General features: G+C 37.4%; 1 protein-coding gene across 12 annotated transcripts in view; it reads right to left on the bottom strand.

The window, feature by feature from the left end:
* LCA5L (lebercilin LCA5 like) overlaps positions 1-25,726 on the bottom strand; it is an 88,575-nt gene that overhangs the window by 16,137 nt on the left and 46,712 nt on the right. For 2 of the 12 annotated variants that reach the window (XR_013158740.1, XM_077119052.1), the window contains one exon: positions 11,400-23,478. The exons of 8 other annotated variants lie outside the window; for them this stretch is intronic. Coding sequence is in view for 2 of the 4 variants with exons in the window: in XM_077119052.1 (XP_076975167.1) it covers positions 23,398-23,478 (81 nt within the window). In the remaining 2 variants the exon portion in view is untranslated. Of the gene's footprint in view, positions 1-4,743; positions 5,394-11,399; positions 23,479-25,726 lie in introns of those variants that run through there. 2 more of the 12 variants (XR_013158741.1, XM_077119053.1) reach the window with 2 other exon arrangements.

Raw genomic sequence — 25,726 nt, 5'->3', positions numbered from 1 at the left:
ACCTGGCAAATAATTATGGCCAGCTGAATGCTTGGTGAGATTAAAGGGAACATGGAATGGGTAGAAGAAGAAGGTAGTGATAAACATGAACTATGACCTCGTGACCAATGACAGAAATGAGGACTGTTATTGTATGAATATTTCCTATTTTGTTATGAATATGTTTGCATTTGTACATAAGCAAATATCTTGTTTTCCTCTTATCATATGACATAAGTTGTATTGTTCATGTTATAGTATTTAAGTCATAGGATATGAAGTTTAAGAGTGAATGTTACCTAAGGATTTACATCCTATTCTGGAGAGATGAAGTGCATTTCTGGTTGTATGCAGGACAGTTGAGTATTGTTAGGTGAAACCTGTGTCTATTATTGTGTTCTGTTTGGAAATTAAACATGTTTCAAGGTGATGTGTAAAGCTGCCAATATGACAAGAGGTGGTTAGGTTCTGGTGTCAACTTGGCCAAGTGATGAGGACCACTTGTCAGGCAAGCTCTGGCCTGACCATAGCTGCAAGGATATTTCATGGCTGGTTGATAAACTGGAAGCCTGGTGTATTAAATTACCAGTAAGTTGACTGCATCTGTGGCTGATTACATCTGCCATCAACTAAGGCATGCCTGCCACAATTACATAATCCAATCAACTGAAGGCTTTTAAGGAAGAAGAGGGCCTTTTATACTATTTCTTCTTCAGCCAGACATACTCTTGTGGAGTTTGTCAAGACCCTTCATTGGAACTGCTAGCTTCACAACCTGCCCTATGGATTTTGGACTCTTCCATTCCCATGGTTGCATGAGACAGACTTATAAATCTTTTATTTACAGATCTCTCCTGTTGTTTCTGTTTCTCTAGAGAACCCTGACTAACATAAGGCATAAGAAAAGATCTTTTGAAAATTACTTTATCTGCTATAAAACTGGAGTGGACATCATTGTAATATTGCTCAGTACTGTAGGAGCCAGGGTTAATGGAAAACCTGCAGAATTTATTGGAAGCAACTGGCTTCGGAGTGGCATTGGCAATAAACTGTGGAGACTGCTATCTGCTTAATTGGAGAACAGTCTGAGAGGGAGAGAATGTTTGTTTTTTCTTAAGCCCCAACGTCTTGTTAGCTATCTCTTGTATGTAGGGAGTAATATACTGAGAAGTAGGCCCTCTGTTTTATCACGAAATGTATGCATGCTTTTAGTCATGTAAACCCTGCAGTATATAAGCGGGAACTAGTTAAGAATAAGGTTGTCTGTTGTCTGTTATGGCTAAGCTTCAGACCCCCTGAACCCGTCTGTCTCTTTCTTTCTTTCTGGCTTTCTTTCTTTCTTTCTCATTGTTCCATAATATCGTTCAAGCTCCGTTTCATAGGAAACAACACAGTACCTCATTTCCAATAGGCCTTTCAATGAATTACTCCCAGAATTCAGGGTCAGGTAGGCTTGAACACTTCACGTGCATTGGCATATTTCTCCTTATAGGCCTATAAGATTTCCAGCTCTCTTCCCTTCTCTGCCTGCCTGTCTCTTTCCTTCCACCCTCTCCTTTTTCCCAACCATAGTTCCCATGAAAATCAAAGTTTTTGCTGAGTTGTACTATTTCTCTCATCTTTTGTTTTTAGATGCATTTCTTTTCCCATCATGATTTTTACTCCCTTTTAAAATTTATTTTACTCTTCTCAATTTTAAAATTGTGCTACTACTACATACTAACCTGTAAACATTTTTGGAAATAGTTACGGTCTGGGTTATAAATAAGTTACATAAATAGGTTACACATGTAACTTATTTATAACCCAGTAACTTGTAAACACATGACACTAACTTAACTTATTAACTTTGGGGGCACACTCCCTTTTTATGATCCTAATATATGATATTGTAAGTGTAATAAATATACAATTAAGACTAAGTAGCTAGCTTGAGTGAACATTAATTACACTATGTTTACATTTTTACAAAACAAATCAACAACAAAATCAAGATACAACTACACAACAATCTAAACAAAAACAGATGTTAAGTGTACACAAGGAAAGTGTCACGAAGGGAGGATATTGGACACCCATTTTAGCTGAATAAGAGAACACTCAAAAATGATCTTTGTAAAACAAAGCTTGTTAATCACTGGGCTTATTCAAAAATAGAATCTTCTGATTATACTGTTGCCTTTCAAAGCTGCTTCCATGTTTTTAAGTTAAAAAACACAATTCTATTGCTGATAAAATTCTTACATACATGTGCAGGAAGTAGAAAAATAGCATATATCTTACAATGAAAGATACTATAGACCAAATTAAAAATAAACTAGAGACATAAAGATTTGAAGAGGCAGAACAAATGGCAAAAAAAAAGATGGAAAAATTTTAATTGGATCTCAGGGAAATGATGGACAACACCAGGTACACAAATATAAGATTCATAGGTGTCCCAGAAAGAGAAAAGGGCCAAGGAAGATTAATTGAGGAGATAATGGGGGAAAACTTCCCAACTGTTATAAAAGACATAAACATGCAAATCAGAGAATCTCAACAACCCCAAATAGAACCCAAATAGGGTTACTCCAAGACACATACTAATCAGTCTGTCAAACGCTGAAGAGAAGCAGAAGGTCCTGAAAGTGGCAAGAGAAAAGCAACACATCACATACAAGGGAAACCACATAAGACTGAGTTCATACTATTCAAAGGGCACCATGAAGGCAAGAAGGCAGTGGCATGACATATTTAAGATCCTAAAAGAGAAAGACTTCCAGCCAAGAATTCTTTATCCTGCCAAACTGTCCTTCAAAAATGAGGGAGAGATTAAAAATTTACAGATAGACAAAGGCTGAGAGAATCTGTAAACAAAAGACTGACCTTACAAAAAATATTAAAGGGAGTTCTGTCATCTGAAAAAAAAAAAAAAAAAAGACAGGAGAAAGAGGTCTGAAGGAGGGCACAGAATTGCAGAGTACCAGGAAAGGTAACTGTGTCAGTTTGATACTGTTGTGTACCACAGAAAACTCGTGTTCTTTAATCCTGATTCAATATTGTTGGATGAGATCTTTTCGATTAAGTTGTTTCCATGGAGATGTGACCCATCCAGTTGTGGGTGGGACCTTTGGATTAGGTGGGTTCCATAGAGATGTATCTCCACCCATTCAAAGTGGGTCACTTACTGGAGTCCTTTAAGAGACAACCATATTGGAAAAGACGTCACGGCCAACAGGGACAGACACTTTGGTCATGCAGAAGAAAATGCCCCTGGGAAAGCTGTTTGAGACAAGACGCCAAAGGGCCAACAGATGCCAGCCACGTGCCTTCTCAGATTGGCCTTTTTGTTAATCATCACATAGTTTTATATGCATCACCATGATCATTGCTCAGAACATTTACATCACTCTAGAAAAAGAAACAAAAAAAAAGAAAAAACTCATACAGACCATACCCTTTTCCCCTTCCTCTTATTGACCACTAGTATTTCCCTTTACTCAATTTATTTTAACACTTGTTCCTCCTATTATTTATTTTTAATTCATATTTTTTACTCACCTGCCCATACTGTAGATAAAAGGAGCTTCAAAACAAGGTTTTCACAATCATACAGCCACTTTACGAAAGCTATATGATATTCTTAAAGAAACATGGCTACTGGAACACAGCTCTATAGTTTCAGGCACTTCCCTCTAGCCTCTCTAATACCCCTTAAACTAAAAAGGGAATATCTATATAATGCATAAAAATAACCTCCAGAATAACCTCCCAACTCTATTTGAAATCTCTCAGTCACTGACACTTTATTTTGTCTCATTTCTATCTTCCCCCTTTCAGTTGAGAAGGTTTTCTCAATCCCTTGATGCGGGGTCCCAGCTCATTCTAGGATTTCTGTGCCACATTGCCAGGGAGGTTTACACCCCTGGGAGTCATGTCCCACGTAGAGATGGGGAGGGCAGTGAGTTTGCTTAGACTGGCCTTTCTTGAGTCAAGAAGTTTTTCCCGGGATGCCTTAGTTTGGACATTTTTTATGATCTTCGAAGTATAAACTAGTAACCTAATAAATTCTCTTTATAAAACCCAATCCACTTCTGGTATATTGCATTTCCAGCATCATTTAACAAGCTAAAACAGTAACTTAAAGGATAAAGAGAGAAAGAGGAAAAGGGATATATAGATATGACAAATATAAACCAAAGGATAAGATTCAAGAAATGCCTTTACAGTAATAACCTTGAATGTTAATGGACTAAACTCACACTTAAAAGCTACAGATTGGCAGAATGGATTAAAAAATTGATCCATCTATATGCTGCTTACAAGAGACTCATCTTAGACCCAAGGATACAAATAGATTGAGAACAAAAAGATGGAAAAAGATGTTCCATGCAAGCTGTAACCAAAAGAAAGCAGGAGTAGGTATACTAATACCAGACAAGACAGACTTTAAATGTAAAGATGTCATAAGAGACAAGGAAGGACACTACATAATAATAAAAGGGACAATTCACCAAGAAGAAATAACAATCATGAATGTGTATGCTCCCAACCAAGGATTCCAAGTACAAGAGGTAAACATAATCAAAACTGAAGGGAGCAATAAACATTTCAACAATAATAGTGGGAGACATCAGTGTACCACTCTCTTCTATAGATAGAACAACCAGACAGAGGATCAATAAGGAAATAGAACTTAAACCATTTTATTTATTTATTTATTAATGAAAAAAAAGGAACAACAAACAAACACAAATATCCTTAATACATGGTCATTCCATTCTACATATATAATCAGTAATTCACAATATCATCATATAGTTGCATATTCATCATCATGATAATTTCTTAGGACATTTGCATCAATTCAGAAAAAGAAATAAAAAGGCAACAGAAAAAAATTCATACATACAATACCCTATTTCAATCTACTAAATTTATTTTAACATTTGCTCCCCCTATTTATTTTTATTCCATATGTTTTACTTGTCTGTTGATAAGGTAGATAAAAGGAGCATCAGACACAAGGTTTTCACAATCATACAGTCAAATTGTAAAATCTCTATCATTATACAATCATCTTCAAGAAACATGGCTACTGGAACACAGTTCTACATTTTCAGGCAGTTCCCTCCAGCCTCTCCATTACACCTTGACTAATGAGGTGATATGTATTTGATGCATAAGAATAACCTCCAGGATAACCTCTCGACTCTGGAATCTCTCAGTCATTGGCACTTTGTCTCATTTTGCTCTTTCCTCTTTTGGTCGAGGAAGTTTTCTCAAACCATTGATGCTGAGACTCAGATCATTCTAGGATTTCTGTCCCATGTTGCCAGGAAGGTCCACACCCCTGGGAGTCATGTCCCATGTAGACAGGGGGGAGGGCGGTGAGTTAGCTTGCTGTGTTGGTTGATAGAGAGAGGCCACATCTGAGAAACAAAAGACGTTCTCTTGGGAGGTGACTCTTAGGCCTAATTTTAAGTAGGCTTAACCTATCTTTTGTGGGGGTTAAGTTTCATATGAACAGACTCAAAGATTGGGGGCTTAGCCTGGTGCTTTGGTTGTCCCCACTGCTTGTGAGAATATCAAGAATTCTCCTCTTGGGGAAGGTGAATTTCCCCCCTTTCTCAACATTCCCCTAAGGGGACTTTGCAAATACTTTTTTACTCAGTGTTCAAATCACTGTGGGATTTATTTGGGCATCACTCTGGACAAACCTACAAAATCTTATGCCCTACTCAAGGTTCCATGTACTTATGGTGAGAAGTTAAACAATTTGATAAGTGAATTAGATCTAACAGACATATATAGATTATTACACCCTGAGCTGGTATGAATGGATTTATATGCCCTAGAAAAGCCATATTTTAATCTTAATCAGTTTTGCAGGAGCAACGGTTGCTTCGAATCCCTATTCAGTACCATGGGTTGGAAACTTGATTAGGTTATCTTCACGGAGATGTGACTCAATCCATTGTTGGTATTAAGCTTGATTAGAGGAACACCTCTGCATCACCACTATTATTCAATATTGTACTAGAAATTCTACTAAAGCAATTAAGGCAGGAAAAAGAAATAAAACGCATTCAAATTGGAAAGGAAGAAGTAAAACCTTCATTACTTAAAGATGGCCTGATTCTATACTTGGAAAATCCTGATAAATCTATGACAAACCTTCTTCTTCTTTATTTTATTTTTTTTTCTTTTTTTTTTATTAATTAAAAAAAGAATTAACAAAACAATTAGAAATCATTCCAATCTACCTGTACAATCAGTAATTCTTAATAACATCACATAGTTGCATATTCATCATTTCTTAGTACATTTGCATCGATTTAGAAAAAGAAATAAAAAGACAACAGAATAAGAATTAAAACAATAATAGAAAGAAAAAAAAAACAAAAAAAACAAAAACAAAAAACCTATACCTCACATGCAGCTTCATTCAGTGTTTTAACATAATTGCATTACAATTGGGTAGTATTGTGCTGTCCATTTCTGAGTTTTTATATCCAGTCCCGTTGTACAGTCTGTATCCCTTCATCTCCAATTATCCCTTCTCTTTTTTTTTTTTTTTTTTAACGGAAAAAAAGAAATTAACCCAACATTAAGAGATCATACCATTCTACACATGCAATCATTAATTCTTAACATCATCACATAGCTGCATGATCATCATTTCTTAGTACATTTTATTGGTTTAGAAGAACTAGCAACATAACCGAAAAAGATATAGAATGTTAATATAGAGAAAAAAATAAAAGTAATAATAGTAAAATCAAAACAAAACAAAACAAAACAAAACAAAAACCTATAGCTCAGATGCAGCTTCATTCAGTGTTTTAAAATGATTACTTTACAATTAGGTATTATTGTGCTGTCCATTTTTGAGTTTTTGTATCTAGTCCTGTTGCACAGTCTGTATCCCTTCAGCTTCAATTACCCATTGTCTTACCCTGTTTCTAACTCCTGCTGAACTCTGTTACCAATGACATATTTCAAGTTTATTCTCGAATGTCCGTTCACATCAGTGGGACCATACAGTATTTGTCCTTTAGTTTTTGGCTGGATTCACTCAGCATAATATTCTCTAGGTTCATCCATGTTATTACATGGTTCATAAGTTTATCTTGTCTTAAAGCTGCATAATATTCCATCGTATGTATATACCACAGTTTGTTTAGCCACTCTTCTGTTGATGGAGATTTTGGCTGTTTCCATCTCTTTGCAATTGTAAATAATGCTGCTATAAACATTGGTGTGCAAATGTCCGTTTGTGTCTTTGCCCTTAAGTCCTTTGAGTAGATACCTAGCAATGGTATTGCTGGGTCGTATGGCAATTCTATATTCAGCTTTTTGAGGAACCGCCAAACTGCCTTCCACAGTGGTTGCACCCTTTGACATTCCCACCAACAGTGGATAAGTGTGCCTCTTTCTCCGCATCCTCTCCAGCACTTGTCATTTTCTGTTTTGTTGATAATGGCCATTCTGGTGGGTGTGAGATGATATCTCATTGTGGTTTTGATTTGCATTTCTCTAATGGCCAGGGACATTGAGCATCTCTTCATGTGCCTCTTGGCCATCCGTATTTCCTCTTCTGAGAGGTGTCTGTTCAGGTCTTTTTCCCATTTTGTAATTGGGTTGGCTGTCTTTTTGTTGTTGAGATGAACAATCTCTTTATAAATTCTGGATACTAGACCTTTATCTGATATATCATTTCCAAATATTGTCTCCCATTGTGAAGGCTGTCTTTCTACTTTCTTGATGAAGTTCTTTGATGCACAAAAGTGTTTAATTTTGAGGAGTTCCCATTTTTTATTTCCTTCTTCAGTGCTATTGCTTTAGGTTTAAGGTCCATAAAACCGCCTCCAGTTGTAAGATCCATAAGATATCTCCCAACATTTTCCTCTAACTGTTTTATGGTCTTAGACCTAATGTTTAGATCTTTGATCCATTTTGAGTTAACTTTTGTATAGGGTGTGAGATATGGGTCTTCTTTCATTCTTTTGCATATGGATATCCAGTTCTCTAGGCACCATTTATTGAAGAGACTGCTCTGTCCCAGGTGAGTTGGCTTGACTGCCTTATCAAAGATCAAATGTCCATAGATGAGAGGGTCTATATCTGAGCACTCTATTCGATTCCATTGGTCGATATATCTATCTTTATGCCAATACCATGCTGTTTTGACCACTGTGGCTTCATAATATGCCTTAAAGTCAGGCAGCGCGAGACCTCCAGCTTCGTTTTTTTTCCTCAAGATGTTTTTAGCAATTCGGGGCACCCTGCCCTTCCAGATAAATTTGCTTATTGGTTTTTCTATTTCTGAAAAATAAGTTGTTGGGATTTTGATTGGTATTGCATTGAATCTGTAAATCAATTTAGGTAGGATTGACATCTTAACTATATTTAGTCTTCCAATCCATGAACACGGTATGCCCTTCCATCTATTTAGGTCTTCTGTGATTTCTTTTAGCAGTTTTTTGTAGTTTTCTTTATATAGGTTTTTTGTCTCTTTAGTTAAATTTATTCCTAGGTATTTTATTCTTTTAGTTGCAATTGTAAATGGGATTCGTTTCTTGATTTCCCCCTCAGCTTGTTCATTACTAGTGTATAGAAATGCTACAGATTTTTGAATGTTGATCTTGTAACCTGCTACTTTGCTGTACTCATTTATTAGCTCTAGTAGTTTTGTTGTGGATTTTTCTGGGTTTTCGACGTATAGTATCATATCGTCTGCAAACAGTGATAGTTTTACTTCTTCCTTTCCAATTTTGATGCCTTGTATTTCTTTTTCTTGTCTAATTGCTCTGGCTAGAACCTCCAACACGATGTTGAATAATAGTGGTGATAGTGGACATCCTTGTCTTGTTCCTGATCTTAGGGGGAAAGTTTTCAATTTTTCCCCATTGAGGATGATATTAGCTGTGGGTTTTTCATATATTCCCTCTATCATTTTAAGGAAGTTCCCTTGTATTCCTATCTTTTGAAGTGTTTTCAACAGGAAAGGATGTTGAATCTTGTCGAATGCCTTCTCTGCATCAATTGAGATGATCATGTGATTTTTCTGCTTTGATTTGTTGATATGGTGTATTACATTAATTGATTTTCTTATGTTGAACCATCCTTGCATACCTGGGATGAATCCTACTTGGTCATGATGTATAATTCTTTTAATGTGTTGTTGGATACGATTTGCTAGAATTTTATTGAGGATTTTTGCATCTGTATTCATTAGAGAGATTGGTCTGTAGTTTTCTTTTTTTGTAATATCTTTGCCTGGTTTTGGTATGAGGGTGATGTTGGCTTCATAGAATGAATTAGGTAGTTTTCCCTCCACTTCGATTTTTTTGAAGAGTTTGAAGAGAATTGGTACTAATTCTTTCTGGAACGTTTGGTAGAATTCACATGTGAAGCCATCTGGTCCTGGACTTTTCTTTTTAGGAAGCTTTTGAATGACTAATTCAATGTCTTTACTTGTGATAGGTTTGTTGAGGTCATCTATGTCTTCTTGAGTCAAAGTTGGTTGTTCATGTCTTTCCAGGAACCCGTCCATTTCCTCTAAATTGTTGTATTTATTAGCGTAAAGTTGTTCATAGTATCCTGTTATTACCTCCTTTATTTCTGTGAGGTCAGTAGTTATGTCTCCTCTTCCATTTCTGATCTTATTTATTTGCATCCTCTCTCTTCTTCTTTTTGTCAATCTTGCTAAGGGCCCATCAATCTTATTGATTTTCGCATAGAACCAACTTCTGGCCTTATTGATTTTCTCTATTGTTTTCATGTTTTCAATTTCATTTATTTGTGCTCTAATCTTTGTTATTTCTTTCCTTTTGCTTGCTTTGGGGTTAGCTTGCTGTTCTTTCTCCAGTTCTTCCAAATGGATAGTTAATTCCTGCATTTTTGCCTTTTCTTCTTTTCTGATATAGGCATTTAGAGCAATAAATTTCCCTCTTAGCACTGCCTTTGCTGCGTCCCATAAGTTTTGATATGTTGTGTTTTCATTTTCATTCGCCTCGAGGTATTTGCTAATTTCTCTTGCAATTTCTTCTTTGACCCAGTCGTTGTTTAGGAGTGTGTTGTTGAGCCTCCACGTATTTGTGAATTTTCTGGCACTCTGCCTATTATTGATTTCCAACATCATTCCTTTATGGTCCGAGAAAGTGTTGTGTAAGATTTCAATCTTTTTAAATTTGTTGAGACTTGCTTTGTGACCCAGCATATGGTCTATCTTTGAGAATGATCCATGAGCACTTGAGAAAAAGGTGTATCCTGCTGTTGTGGGATGTAATGTCCTATAAATGTCTGTTAAGTCTAGCTCATTTATAGTAATATTCAGATTCTCTATTTCTTTGTTGATCCTCTGTCTAGATGTTCTGTCCCTTGATGAGAGTGGTGAGTTGAAGTCTCCAACTATTATGGTATATGAGTCTATTTCCCTTTTCAGTGTTTGCAGTATATTCCTCACGTATTTTGGGGCATTCTGATTCGGTGCGTAAATATTTATGATTGTTATGTCTTCTTGTTTAATTGTTCCTTTTATTAGTATATAGTGTCCTTCTTTGTCTCTTTTAACTGTTTTACATTTGAAGTCTAATTTGTTGGATATTAGTATAGCCACTCCTGCTCTTTTCTGGTTGTTATTTGCATGAAATATCTTTTCCCAACCTTTCACTTTCAACCTATGTTTATCTTTGGGTCTAAGATGTGTTTCCTGTAGACAGCATATAGAAGGATCCTGTTTTTTAATCCATTCTGCCAATCTATGTCTTTTGTTTGGGGAATTCAGTCCATTGACATTTAGTGTTATTACTGTTTGGATAATATTTTCCTCTAACATTTTGCCTTTTGTATTATATATATCATATCTGATTTTCCTTCTTTCTACACTCTTTTCCATATCTCTCTCTTCTGTCTTTTTGTATCTGACTCTAGTGCTCCCTTTAGTATTTCTAGCAGAGCTGGTCTCTTGGTCACAAATTCTTTCAGTGACTTTTTGTCTGAGAATGTTTTAATTTCTCCCTCATTTTTGAAGGATAATTTTGCTGGATATAGGAGTCTTGGTTGGCAGTTTTTCTCTTTTAGTATTTTAAATATATCATCCCACTGTCTTCTAGCTTCCATGGTTTCTGCTGAGAAATCTACACAAAGTCTTATTGGGTTTCCCTTGTATGTAATGGATTGTTTTTCTCTTGCTGCTTTCAAGATCTTCTCTTTCTCTTTGACCTCTGACATTCTAACTAGTAAGTGTCTTGGAGAACGCCTATTTGGGTCTAATCTCTTTGGGGTGCGCTGCACTTCTTGGATCTGTAATTTTAGGTCTTTCATAAGAGTTGGGAAATTTTCAGTGATAATTTCTTCCATTAGTTTTTCTCCTCCTTTTCCCTTCTCTTCTCCTTCTGGGACACCCACAACACGTATATTTGTGCGGTTCATATTGTCCTTGAGTTCCCTGATACCCTGTTCAAATTTTTCCATTCTTTTCCCAATAGTTTCTGTTTCTTTTTGGAATTCAGATGTTCCATCCTCCAAATCACTAATTCTATCTTCTGTCTCTTTAAATCTATCATTGTAGCTATCCATTATTTTTTCTATGTTTGCTACTTTATCCTTCACTTCCATAAGTTCTGCGATTTGTTTTTTCAGTTTTTCTATTTCTTCTTTATGTTCAGCCCATGTCCTCTTCATGTCCTCCCTCAATTTATCGATTTCATTTTTGAAGAGGTTTTCCATTTCGGTTCGTGTATTCAGCATTAGTTGTCTCAGCTCTTGTGTCTCATTTGAGCTATTGGTTTGTTCCTTTGACTGAGCCATATTCTCAATCTTTTGAGCGTGGACAGTTATCTTCTGCTGCTGGCGTCTGGGCATTTATTCAGATTTCTCTTGGTGTTGGACCCAGCAAGGTTGTAATATTTTTCTGTGAAATCTCTGGGTTCTGTTTTTCTTATCCTGCCCAGTAGGTGGCGCTCGTGGCACACGTTTGTCTGCGGGTCCCACCAGTAAAAGGTGCTGTGGGACCTTAAACTTTGGAAAACTCTCGCCGTCCTGGGGGTTCGCTAGTCGAAGCGGCTTGAGCCGGCCCGGGGTCCGAACGCAGGGAGGGTGTCCGAACGCAGGGAGGGTTGCTGGTCGCCGCAGCCAGGGAAAGAGCCCGTCCGAATTTCCTAGTCGGCCCTGGGCAACAAGCGTGGCGGGAGGGCGCCAGCGGCAGTGGCCCGCCCGAGAGAGAGCACGTTCCCCGGGAGTCACGGGGTCACCGTTCTCCGCGGCCTGGGGGTTTCCGATCCAATTCTCTCAGTTGGTCCGGGGGCTGCGCGTGGTGTGGGCGCCAGTCGCCTTGGTTTCAGGGGACCACCTCTCCAATTCTCCCAGCCGGCCCGGGAAGGGGGAAGGGAGTAACTCCGGCCGCTTGCCACCCCGCCCGGTAAGGCCCGCGCGCCTCGGCGATCTCACCCGAGCTGCTTCTCTCAGCCAGCCAGCCGTTCCAGGATGGGGTACGCTGTCTTTTTTATCTCTGTTGTGGCTTTGGGCGCTTTCTGTATCGTTTCTACTCCCCTAGTAGGTGTCCTAGAGAAGAAACTAAGATCCGCGCGTCTTACTAAGCCGCCATCTTCCAGGAAGTCCTTCTTCTTTATTTTTGTATTCATCACCATGATTATTTTTTGAACATTTACATCTCTCCAGCAAAAGAAATAAAAAAGAAGAAACTCATACATACCATGCCCCTTACCCCCCCATTAACCACTAGTATTTCAATCTACTCAATTTATTTTCACCTTTGTTCCCCCTATTATTTATTTATTTTTTATCCATATAATATATATTATATATATTTTTTGTATGCTGTATGGCGGGGGTCACAGTTCATTCTTTTTCCATGTGAGTATACCATTATTGCAGCACCTTTTGTTGAATTTTTGTTTGTTTGCTTGTTTGTTTGTTTTTGGGAAGTTCATGAGCCAGGAATCAAACCTGAGTCCATCCATGTTTTTTAATAATCTGTCCATACCGTAGATAAAAGGAGCATCAGACACAAGGTTTTCACTATTGCACAGTCACATTGTAAAATCTCTATCATTATACAATCATCTTCAAGAAACATGGCTACCTGAACACAACTCAACATGTTCAGGTACTTCCCTCTAGCCACTCTAATATACCATAAGCTAAAAAGGGGATATCTATATAATGTGTAAGAATAACCTCCAGGATAACCTCTCAACTCTGTTTGAGATCTCTCAGCCCCTTACACTATTTTGTCTCATTTCTCTCGTCCCCCTTTTGGTCGAGAAGGTTTTCTCAATCCCTTGATGCCAAGTCCCAGCTCCTCTCAGGATTTCTGTCCCATGTTGCCAGGAAGATTTACACCCCTGGAAGTCAATGACAAACCTTCTTGAGCTAATAAACAAATTCAACAAAGTGGCTAGATACAGGATTAACATGCAAAAATCAGTAATGTTCCTATACACAAGCAATGACCTAACTGAGACAATCAAGGAAAAAATTCCATTCAAAAGAGCAACTAAAAGAATCAAGTATCTAGGAATAAATTTAACCAGGGCTGTAAAGGACTTACATACAGAAAACTACATAATATTGCTGAAAGAAATCAAAACAGATTTAAATTGGTGGAAAAACATTTCTTGCTCCTGGATAAGAAGGTTAAATGTAGTTAAGATATCAATTCTACCCAAACTGAGCTACAGATTCAATGTAATACCAATAAAAAAATTCCAACAACCTCCTTTGAAGACTTGGAAAAGCTAGTTATCAAGTTCATTTGGAAGGGAAAGAGATCCTTCCAAATGAAGTGTCTTCTAAAGGACTTGGAAAATTCTACCCAAAATTGATCTACAGATGCAATACAATACCATCAAAATTCCAACAACCTACTTTGGAGACTTTGAGAAGTTGATTACCAAATTCATTTGGAAGGGAAAGAGATCCTGAATAGCTAATAATATCCTAAAAAAAGAAGAACAAAGTGGGAGGATTATTAACACTTCCTGATTTAAAAACTTACTAGAAAGCACAATGGTCAAAACAGTGTAGTACTGCCACAAAAAATAGAAGTATTGACCAACTGAATTGAATTGAATGTGCAGAGAGAGACCACCAAATCTACGGTCAACTGATCTTCTTCAAGGTCCCCAAATCCACTGAACTGGGACAGAATAGTATTTTCAATAAATGGGATTGGGAGAACTGGATATCAATAGCTAAAACAATGAAAGAGGACCCTTACATTATACCCTATACAAAATTTAACTCAAAGTGGGTTGAAGACCTAAATGTAAGAGCTAGTGCCATAAAACTCCTAGAAGAAAATATAGGGGAACATCTTCAAGACCTAGTAATAGGACATAGTTTCCTGAACTTTACACCCAAAGCACCAGCAATGAAAGAAAAATAGATAAATGGGAACTCCTCAAAATCAAATGCTTCTGTGTTTCAAAAGACTTTGGCAAAAAGGTGAATAGGCAGCCAACTCAATGGGAAAAAAATATTTGGAAATCATGTACTGGATAAAGGCTTGATATCTTATGTACATAAAGCAATCATACAATGCAACAACAAAAGAACAAACAACCCAATTATAAAATGGGGTAAAGATATGAATAGATATTTTTCTGAAGAACAAATAAAGATGGTTAAAAAGCACATGAAGAAATGCTGTTAGCTGTAAGGGAAATGCAGATACAGACTACAATGAGATACCACCTCACACCTATAAGAATGGCTGCTATTAAACAAACAGGAAACTACAATTGTTGGTAAGGATGTGAAGAAATTTCAGCACTTATACAATGCTGGTGGGACTGTATAATGGTACAGCTGCTATGAAAGCCAGTTTGGTGGTTCTTTAGAAAACTAAATATTGAGTTGCCCTATGACCCGGTAATATCACTGCCTGGTATATACCCAGAAGAGCTGAAAGCAGTGACATGAACAGACACCAATTTTCATAGCAACATTATTAACAATTGCCAAAAGATGGAAACAATCCAAGTGCCCATCAAGAGATAGGTGGATAAACAAAACGTGGTATATACATACAAAAGAATATTATGCAGTAGTAAGATAAAATGAGGTCCTGAAACATGTGACAATATGGATGAACCTTCAGGACATAATGCTGAGTGAAATAAGCCAGACACAAAATGGTAAAAACTATGATTTCATTATCATGACCTTGGTAAAGGTAAACACAGAGGCTTATAATATAGAACATAGGGGACTTAGAGAGAGACAGAAGCTAGAGATGGGTGAATGGTTAGCCAATGAGGTTGAACTTAAATGTAAGGGAATGGACAGAAGTGAAAGCAGTTCACTAGTGGGTCTGTAAGTAATATTGCCACATTGAAGGTGAACATGATTGAAAGGGGTTGTACAGAGTCATGTATCCCACCAATTAACGCTACAAATATAAGTTCTTTTATGAACTACTTCAAAGGTATGAATCTGTACAAAGAGTAAATAATAGAAGGGTATAGGGGAAAACCACTATTGCAGGCTATGGTCTATATTTAAAAGGAAAACATCAATAGTACCACAGCAATACTAGGGATAAATAATCGGGTGGGGGGAGGATAAGAATTAAGGGGAGGTTTGGACTGTTTGGTGAGGGTATGTTTATTGGTTATTTTTCTCTTTGTAGAAAAGAAAATTCTCTAAAATTGAGAATGTTGGTGATTGCACTACTAAGTGAGGACACGGTTTGTTGACTGTGGACATTATACATGATGCTCAATGGAAGGAAGTGGCTGAAGGCTACATCGACAGAGAAGTAGAACGGTGAAATCTATTGTATACATATGACAGAATATTGTGTGGCCACAGGAAGTAACAAAGTCATGAGGCATGCAATGAGGTGAATGAAACTTGGGGCCATAATGTGCGAAACAAGGCAAAAACAAAAGAACAAATATTGTATGGTCTCTTTTAGAAAATACTTATAAGAAAATTGGGGCCTAGATTGTAAGTTCTTATAGCAGTCACATTTAGTCTGGTACTATAAATGTTATTCCTAGATTTTGAGGTGCTGTGCTATATATGTATAACCTGGTATCTCTCTGGAACTTTGGCTACCTGTGTGACACCTAAGACTCAGAGTTGGAGTTCTGCAGCTCTGAAAGTCAGCATTGCTACATACAACTGTTAAAGAAACCAAAACAGAGATCAGGCTTCAACTAGAGATAAGAATGAAGTCTATCAGATCAGGACTAAGACAAATCATAATGCAAAGTTAAGAATGACACTGTATTTTAGAATTTCACCTACTGTATGAGGCCAAAGAAAGATATGTGCTAAATTTTCTGTAGCACATACCTAACTCAACCTGTGGTGATAGCTCATTTGAACAACCCAAACACATGGAACACACAGAATAGGAATGAGGATTTATAATTCTGTATAGCTTAATGTAATATCTGGTTACATTCCAGAGTATGTTGAGCAGATAATTAAAAAGTATTGGCAATGTTCCTTGAGGGATGGGAGAAAAAATATGGATCTGTTAAGCTTTACCACTAAGGAAACCCCCAATACTGTCTCAATTATCAGTCATCCCAAGTCAATACGCCAAGCCCTTGATCTTGAGCCTTGCTCTTATGAAGCCCATTTCAGTAGTGGAGCTAAGTCTACCTATGGTTATGCCTAAAAGTCACTTCCAGAAAACCTCTTTTGTTGCTCAGATGTGGAGATGTGGCCTCTCCCTCACTAAGTCCAAATTCCGAAGTAAAATCATTGCTGACCTCCATTATGTGGGACATGACATCCAGGGATGAAGGTCTCCCTGGCAATGTGGAACCTGACTCCCAAGGATGAGCCTGGCCCTGGCCCCATGGGATTGACAATGCCTTCCTGACTAAAATAGGAAAAGGAAATGTAACAAAATAAGGTATCAGTGGCCAAGACAGTTCAAATAGATTTGAGAGGCTATTCTGGATGCTACTCTTACGCAAGCTTCAGCTAGATATTGCTAATTACCAGGTTTGCCAACTTCCAACCAAAACCAATCCTGCCAACCCTAAAGATCACCTAGGGCTTTATCTGAGATTCTACAAAAGTTTCACACACTAAGATTACTCTCTAGAAATCTACAACCTCAAGATGTGTTCCTAGGGCAGATAAATTTTGAAATCCAGAGGACAGCCTCTCCAAGAACATCAATTAGTTCCATCTCCTTATATTACTGACACCTCTTTCCAACATGAAAAAGTTAGAATGGACAGAGTTCAAATACCCCTAAAGATTGGGGAAAGAATCAAAGGAGAAGGAAGAGTTATAACAGAGAGGATAGGATTTAACAAATGAGTATAACTGTTGAATCATTATATTGATATTTCTTTCAGTTTCCAGTATCTTGGAGTAGCCAGGAGCAACCTAAAATTGTGGAACTGTAACTCATACCAAACTCTGAAATCTGCTCTATAACTACTTGTTACAATGTACTTTGAAATGTGTTGATCTTTTGTACATACATTTCACAATAAAAAAGGAAAAAAAATTAACCTTTTATTTTGAGATCATTGTAGATTCACATGTACTTATCAGAAAAAACACAAAGATCCCATGAACCCTTACCTACAAAGGTAACGTCTTACAAAACTCTAGTTCAATATCACACCCAGGATACTGATATTGATAAAGTCAAGATACAGAACATCTCCATCCCCACAGGATCCCTCACTTTGTTTTTTAAAAAAAATTTTTAAAAAATGTTTTATTAATTAAAAAAAAATTAAAAGAAACACAAACATTCCCAACACATGCTCATTCTGCTCTACACATACACTCAGCAATTCACAGTATCATTACATAGTTGCATATTCATCATCACAATCACTTCCCAGAACATTTGCATCAATTCAGAAAAAGAAATAAAAAGACAACAGAAAAATAAAACGAAAACAGAAAAAAATTTTTTACATACCATACCACTTACCCCTCCCTTTCATTGATCAGTAGCATTTCAGACTAAATTTATTCTAACATTTGTTCCCCCTATTATTTATTTTTATTACATATGTTCTACTCATCTGTCGACAAGGTAGATAAAAGGAGCATCAGACACAAGGTTTTCACAATCACACAGTCACATTGTGAAAGCTATATCATTAGACAATCATCATCAAGAAACATGGCTACTGGAACACAGCTGTACATTTTCAGGCAGTTCCCTCCAGCCTCTCCATTACATCTTGGATAACAAGGTGATATCTACTTAATGTGTAAGAATAACTTCCATGATAACCTCTCAACTCTGTTTGGAATCTCTCAGCCATTGACACTTTGTCTCATTTCACTCTTCCCCCTTTTGGTTGAGAAGGTTTTCTCAATCCCTTGATGCTGGGTCAGAGCTCATTCTGGGATTTCTGTCCCACGTTGCCAGGAAGATCCATACCCCTGAGAGTCATGTCCCACATAGACAGGGGGAAGGTGGTGAGTTTGCTTGTTGTGTTGGCTGGAGAGAGAGACCACATCTGAGCAACAAAAGAGGTTCCCTTGGGGGTGACTCTTAGGCCTAATTTTAAGTAGGCTTGACCTATCCCCTTGTGGGGTTAAGTTTCATAGGAACAAACCCCAAGACTGGGGGCTCAGCCTATAGCTTTGGTTGTCCACACTTCTTGTGAGAATATCAAGAATTCAACTTGGGGAAGTTGAGTTTTCCCCTGTTCTCACCATTCCCTGAAGGGAATTTTGCAAATACTTTTCCACTCACTGATCAAATTACTCTGGGACTCATCAGGGCATCACCTGGACAAACCAAAAAAATCTCATGTCCTACCCAAGGTTCCATGTACTTAAGGTGTTCAACCAACTATCTACACAAGTTATATTAGGAGATGCACTAGTCAAAATACAAATTTGCACCAAATAAACATTTTTCGCTTTAGTCTCACACATAAGTTGAAATTTTAAAATATTAATTACCATCTATTTTCAGCACACTGCAGTAACGACATTCTTTTTTTTATATGGGCAGGCACCAGGAATCGAACCCGGGTCCTCTGGCATGGCAGGCAAGCATTCTTACCTGCTGAGCCACCGTGGCCCGCCCAGTAATGACATTCTTTTGTTCTTCCTCATGCAAAAACATTTTTAAAATTTGTACATTTAGTCACTATCATTATACACTCTAGGCATTCCTAGATTATACCATCTCAATCTTTATCGTCTTTCTTTGTGATTTCATTTATGTCCGAGCCTTCCTCCCTCTATCATTCTCACATTCAGCTTCATTCAGTGTTTTAACATAATTATATTACAGTTAGGTAATATTGTGCTGTCCATTTCTGAGTTTTTATATTCAGTCCTGTTGCACAATCTGTATCCCTTCAGCTCCAATTACCCAATATCTTACCCTATTTCTATCTCCTGATGTTCTCTGTTACCAACGAAATAGTCCAAGTTTATTCACTAATGTCAGTTCATATCAGTGAGACCATACAGTATTTGTCCTTTTGTTTCTGGCTAATCACACTCAGCATAATGTCCTTAAGGTCCATTCATGTTGATACATACTTCATAACTTTATTCTGTCTTACAGCTGCATAATATTCCATCTTATGTATATGCCACAGTTTGTTTAGCCAACCATCTGTTGATGTACATTTTGGCTGTTTCCATCTCTTTGCAATTGTAAATAATGCTGCTATAAACATTGTGTGCAAATGTCCATTTGTGTCCTTGCCCTCACCTCCTTTGAGTAGGGACAGCAATAGATGGGTCCTGTTTTTTAATCCATTCTGCCAGACTGTGACTCTTGATTGGGGAGTTTAATCCATTAACATTCAGTGTTATTACTGCATGGGTAGTACTTTTTCTACTATTTTGTCTTCTGGATTTTATATGTCATATCTAATTTTCCTTCTTTTTACCTTTACTCATAGTCTTCCTTTTTACACTCTTCTCCACACCTCTCTCTTCTGTCTTTGTATCTGTCTGTAGTGCTCCCTTTAGTATTTCTTGCAGAGCTGGTCTCTTGGTCACAAATTCTCTCAGTGATTTTTTGTCTGAAAATGTTTTAATTTCTCCCTCATTTTTGAAGGACAATTTTGCTGGATATAGAATTCTTGATTGGCAGATTTTCTCTTTTAATAATTTAAATATATCATTCCACTGTCTTCTCGCCTCCATGGTTTCTGCTGAGAAATCTACACATAGTCTTATTGGGCTTCCCTTGTATGTAATGGATTGCTTTCCTCTTGCTCCTTTCAAGATTCTCTCTTTCTGTTTGACCTCTGACATTGGAGTACGTCTATTTGGATCTATTCTCTTTGGGGTACGTTGCACTTCTTGGATCTGTAATTTTAAGTCTTTCATAAGAGTTGGGAAATTTTCAGTGATATTTCCTCCATTGGTTTTTCTCCTCCTTTTCCCTTCTCTTCTCCTTCTGGGATACCTACAACACATATATTTGTGTGCTTCATATTGTCTTTCAATTCCCTGAGTCCTTGTTCATATTTTTCCATTTTTCCCTATATTTTCTTTTTCTTGCTGGATTTCAGATGTTCCGTCCTCCAGTTCACTAATCCTAGTTCTGTCTCTCGAAATCTACCATTGTAGGTTTCCATTGTTTTTTTCATCTCCTCTACCGTGTCTTTCATTCCCATAAGTTCTGTGATTTATTTTTTCAGATTTTCGATTTCTTCTTTTTATTCATTCCTTGTCTTCTTCATATCCTCCCTCAATTCATTGATTTGGTTTTTGATGAGGTTTTCCATGTCTGTTCATACATTCTGAATTAATTGTTTTAGCTCCTAGCGTATGTCATTTGAATTGTTGGTTTGTTCCTTTGACTGGGGCATAGATTCAATTTTCTGAGTGTGATTAGTTAGTTTTTGCTTGCATCTAGGCATTTAATTACCTTAATTAGTTTATTCTGGAGATTGCTTGCACTTCTATTACCTAGGGTTTTCTTGCTGGATGAATATGTTGTCTGTCTGTTCTTTGACATTCAGTTCAGCTTTATCTGGACCTCTCTAGCTTAAGTGTTGTTTAACAGAGGAGAATTTTTCAGTTCTTGTTTTCTTGCTTCTTGCTCTGCCCTTCCCACACACACACTTAGGAGGGCCTACTTAGATATTATAGACCCCAGCTGGATTTTCCCAGCCAAACTGGCCTCCTATTCAGGAGGAAAGAGTCACCTGTGTTGGTTTTCCCTGAGGGTGAGACCCAGCAGGTTCAAAGACTTTCCTGTGAAGTCTCTGGACTCTGTTTTTCTTATCCTGCCCAGTATGTGGCGCTTGTCTGCCTGCAGGTCCCACCAGCATAAAATGATGTGGTAGCTTTAACTTTGGCAGACTCTCCCTGCTGGGGGCATGGTGGAGACAGAGGAGAGGTTGTAGGCTGGTTTTAATGGCTTCAAATTACCAAGCCCTGGTGTCTGAATTCCTTGAGAGAGGGATTCCACCTGAGTTGGGCTTCACCCCTCCCCTGGGGAAGGCACAGGCTCCAGACAGGCGCTCAAACAAGCTCACTTCCGCCTATGCCTGGGGCAGTTGCAGCCTGAAAAGTCCTGCCGCTATATCCAAAGGCAGTCAAGCCTTGGTAGAAACACAGCCACAAGAACCTCTGTTTCCTTCTTCTTCTTCTTTTTTTTTTCCGTCAGCCCTGCCCCTTGGCGCTGGGGCAAAAATGAGCAACCTCTGCCTTGACCAGGTTCACCTGAGCTGGGGCCCTATTTTTAGTAGTCAGAATTTGTTAATTAATTCCACAATTGGTGTTTGATTGTGCTCAGTTCCTGCTGCTGGTAAAGTTCCTTTCCTTTCCCCTCTGGGAAGCAGCCTGTGGGGGAGGGGTGCCGGCCACTGCAGCTTTGGGAACTCACGGTTCTGAGGGGGGGGCTCGCAGCCAGTCCAGCTGGTCCAGACTGGGGTACGCTGTGTGTCATGTCACTGATGTGGCCCCAAGAGCTGTTCTGTACTGTTTCTGGTTAGTTAGTAGTCGTTCTGGAGGATGAACTAAAAGGCGCACATTGTTAAGCCACCATCTTGACTCAGAAGTCCCTCATTTTGCCTTTTAATAATTATACTCACTTCCCTGCCATCTATTCTCTTCGTAGCCCCTGGCAACCATTAAACTCTTCTCCAGCTCTGTATTTTGACATTTCAAGAATGTTACATAAATGTAATCATACAGTATATACTTTGGGGGGATTTTTTTTTCACTCAGCATACTTCTCTGGACATCCATCCAAGTTTTTGTGTGAATCAATAATTCAATCCTTTTTACTGCTGCAGAATATTCCAAGGTATGGATGGGCCACAGTTTGTTTGACCATTCACTTTCTGAAAAACACCTGGGTTGTTTCCAGTTTTTGGCTATTATGAATAAAGCTACTCACAAACATTTGTAAACAGGCTTTTGTATAAACTTAAGTTTTCATTTTTGAGGGATAAAACCCCATGAGAGCAATTACTGGGTAGTATGGTAATTACACATTCAGTTATTTTTTTCCCCTGTAAATTTATTTATTTATTTTTATTTTTTTTTACATATTTTTAATTTAAGAAAACAAACAATACACTTAGAACCACTAAGTGTTCTTAGCTAGCTTAACCATAGACATATTTAAATAAAGTATCCATATAATCATTGTAAAACCTGTGCTTCCGCAGTAAGTTTCATAAACCAATTTAAAATTAAGGCAACAAGGAAAAAAATCTACATTTTCTTTTTTATCATCTAACAGAGCTCTCTTTAGTATTTCTCGTAGGGCTGGTCTATTGTTGACTAGTTCTTTCCATTTTTCTTTATCTTTGAAGTTTTTTTTTTTAATTTCTCCCTCAATTTTGAAAGATAACTTGGTTGGATAAAGAATTCTTGGTTGAAAACTTTTCTCATTCATGATTTTAAAAATATCATACCACTCCCTTCTTGCTTTCATGGTGCCTTCTGAGTAGTCTGAAGTCAGTCTTATGTGTTTTCCCTTGCTTGGTAGATTGCTTTTCTCATGCTGCTTTCAGGACTTTCCATTTCTGTTCAACACCTGATAGCCTAATTATTATGTGGCTTGGAGTGGGTTTGTTTGGATTTATTCTATTTGGAGTTCATTGGGCCTCTTTGATGTACATATTCATAGCATTTTATAAGTGTTGGGAAGTTTTCTCCACTTATATCTTCAACTAACTTCCCCAACCCTTTGCTCTTTTCTCTTCTTCTGGGACACAGATAGTTCTTATATTTTTGTGCCTCCTGTTGTCCATCATTTCACTAAAACCAAGTTGCATTTTTTTTCCCATTTTTGTTGCCATTTGTTCTTTTGTGTGCTCTAGTTCTATTGTTCTATCTACTAGCTTACTTATTCTTCCTTCTGCTTCTTTGAATCTGCGACTGTGTGTCTCCAGTATATTTTTTATTTGGTCTACTATATCTTTCACTTCTGTGAGATCTAGCATTTCTCTATTTAACCTCTTGAATTCTTCTTTATGCTCTTCTAGTGTCTTCCAGATATCCTTTATTTTTTATAAATATCCTTGACCAGTTGTTCCATATTCTGTGTCCCCTCTGGAATTTTTAAAAAAATTTATTTATTAATTAAAAAAATAAAGAAACAAAATAAAACAACATAAATAATCAGTAATTCACAATATCATCACTTAGTTGCATATTCATCATTTCTTAGAACATTTGCATTAATTCAGAAAAAGAAATAAAAAGACAATAGAAAGAAATAAAAACGAACACAGAAAAAAAAAAGATTATATCTATCATACCCCTTACCCTTTCCTTTCATTGATCACTAGCATTTCAAACTAAATTTATTTTAGCATTTGTTCCCCCTATTATTTATTTTATTCCATATGTTCTACTCCTTTGTTGACAAGGTAGATAAAAGGAGCATGAGACACAAGGTTTTCACAATCACACAGTCACATTGTGACAGCTGTATCATTATTCAATCATCCTCAAGAAACATGGCTACTGGAACACAGCTCCACATTTTCAGGCAGTTCCCTCCACCCTCTCCATTTCATCTTTTTTTTTTTATTAATTAAAAAAAAAAGATTAACTAACACAACATTTAGAAATCATTCCATTCTACATATGCAATCAGTCATTCTTAATATCATCACATAGATGTATGATCATCATTTCTTAGTACATTTGCATCGATGTAGAAAAAGAAATAGTAAGACCACAGAAAAAGAAATAAAATGATAATATAGAGAAAAAATAAAAATAAAAAATACAAAAAATATATACAAAAAACACACAAACAAACAAAAAAAAACTATAGCTCAGATGCAGCTTCATTCAGTGTTTTCACATAATTACATTACAATTAGGTAGTACTGTGCTGTCCATTTTTGAGTTTTTGTATCTAGTCCTGTTGCACAGTCTGTATCCCTTTAGCTCCAATTACCCATTATATTACCCTGTTTCTAACTCCTGATGGTCTCTGTTACCAATGACATATTCGAAGTTTATTCTCTAATGTCGGATCACATCAGTGGGACCATACAGTATTTGTCCTTTAGTTTTTGGCTAGTCTCACTCAGCATAATGTTCTCTAGGTCCATCCATGTTATTACATGCTTCATAAGTTTATTCTGTCTTAAAGCTGCATAATATTCCATTGTATGTATATACCACAGTTTGTTTAGCCACTCGTCTGTTGATGGACATTTTGGCTGTTTCCATCTCTTTGCAATTGTAAATAATGCTGCTATAAACATTGGTGTGCAAATGTCCGTTTGTGTCTTTGCCCTTAATTCCTTTGAGTAGATTCCCAGCAATGGTATTGCTGGGTCGTATGGCAATTCTATATTCAGCTTTTTGAGGAACCGCCAAACTGCCTTCCACAGTGGTTGGACCATTTGACATTCCCATCAACAGTGGATAAGTGTGCCTCTTTCTCCGCATCCTCCCCAGCACTTGTCATTTTCTGTTTTGTTGATAATGGCCATTCGGGTGGGTGTGAGATGATATCTCATTGTGGTTTTGATTTGCATTTCTCTAATGGCCAGGGACGTTGAGCATCTCTTCATGTGCCTTTTGGCCATTTGTATTTCCTCTTCTGAGAGGTGTCTGTTCAAGTCTTTTTCCCATTTTGTAATTGGGTTGGCTGTCTTTTTGTTGTTGAGTTGAACAATCTCTTTATAAATTCTGGATACTAGACCTTTATCTGATATGTCGTTTCCAAATATTGTCTCCCATTGTGTAGGCTGTCTTTCTACTTTCTTGATGAAGTTCTTTGATGCACAAAAGTGTTTAATTTTGAGGAGCTCCCATTTTTTTATTTCCTTCTTCAGTGCTCTTGCTTTAGGTTTAAGGTCCATAAAACCACCTCCAATTGTAAGTTTCATAAGATATCTCCCTACATTTTCCTCTAACTGTTTTATGGTCTTAGACCTAATGTTTAGATCTTTGATCCATTTTGAGTTAACTTTTGTATAGGGTGTGAGATACGGGTCCTCTTTCATTCTTTTGCATATGGATATCCAGTTCTCTAGGCACCATTTATTGAAGAGACTGTTCTGTCCCAGGTGAGTTGGCTTGACTGCCTTATCAAAGATCAAACGTCCATAGATGAGAGGGTCTATATCTGAGCACTCTATTCGATTCCATTGGTCGACATATCTATCTTTATGCCAATACCATGCTGTTTTGACCACTGTGGCTTCATAATATGCCTTAAAGTCCGGCAGCTTGAGACCTCCAGCTTTGTTTTTTTTCCTCAAGATACTTTTAGCAATTCAGGGCACCCTACCCTTCCAGATAAATTTGCTTATTGGTTTTTCTATTTCTGAAA

The sequence above is a fragment of the Tamandua tetradactyla genome, chromosome 10 (genome assembly GCF_023851605.1).
Source record: "Tamandua tetradactyla isolate mTamTet1 chromosome 10, mTamTet1.pri, whole genome shotgun sequence".
NCBI lineage: Eukaryota > Metazoa > Chordata > Mammalia > Pilosa > Myrmecophagidae > Tamandua > Tamandua tetradactyla.
Note: the sequence above shows the minus strand (reverse complement) of the source record. Positions and strands in the feature narration are given on the sequence as shown.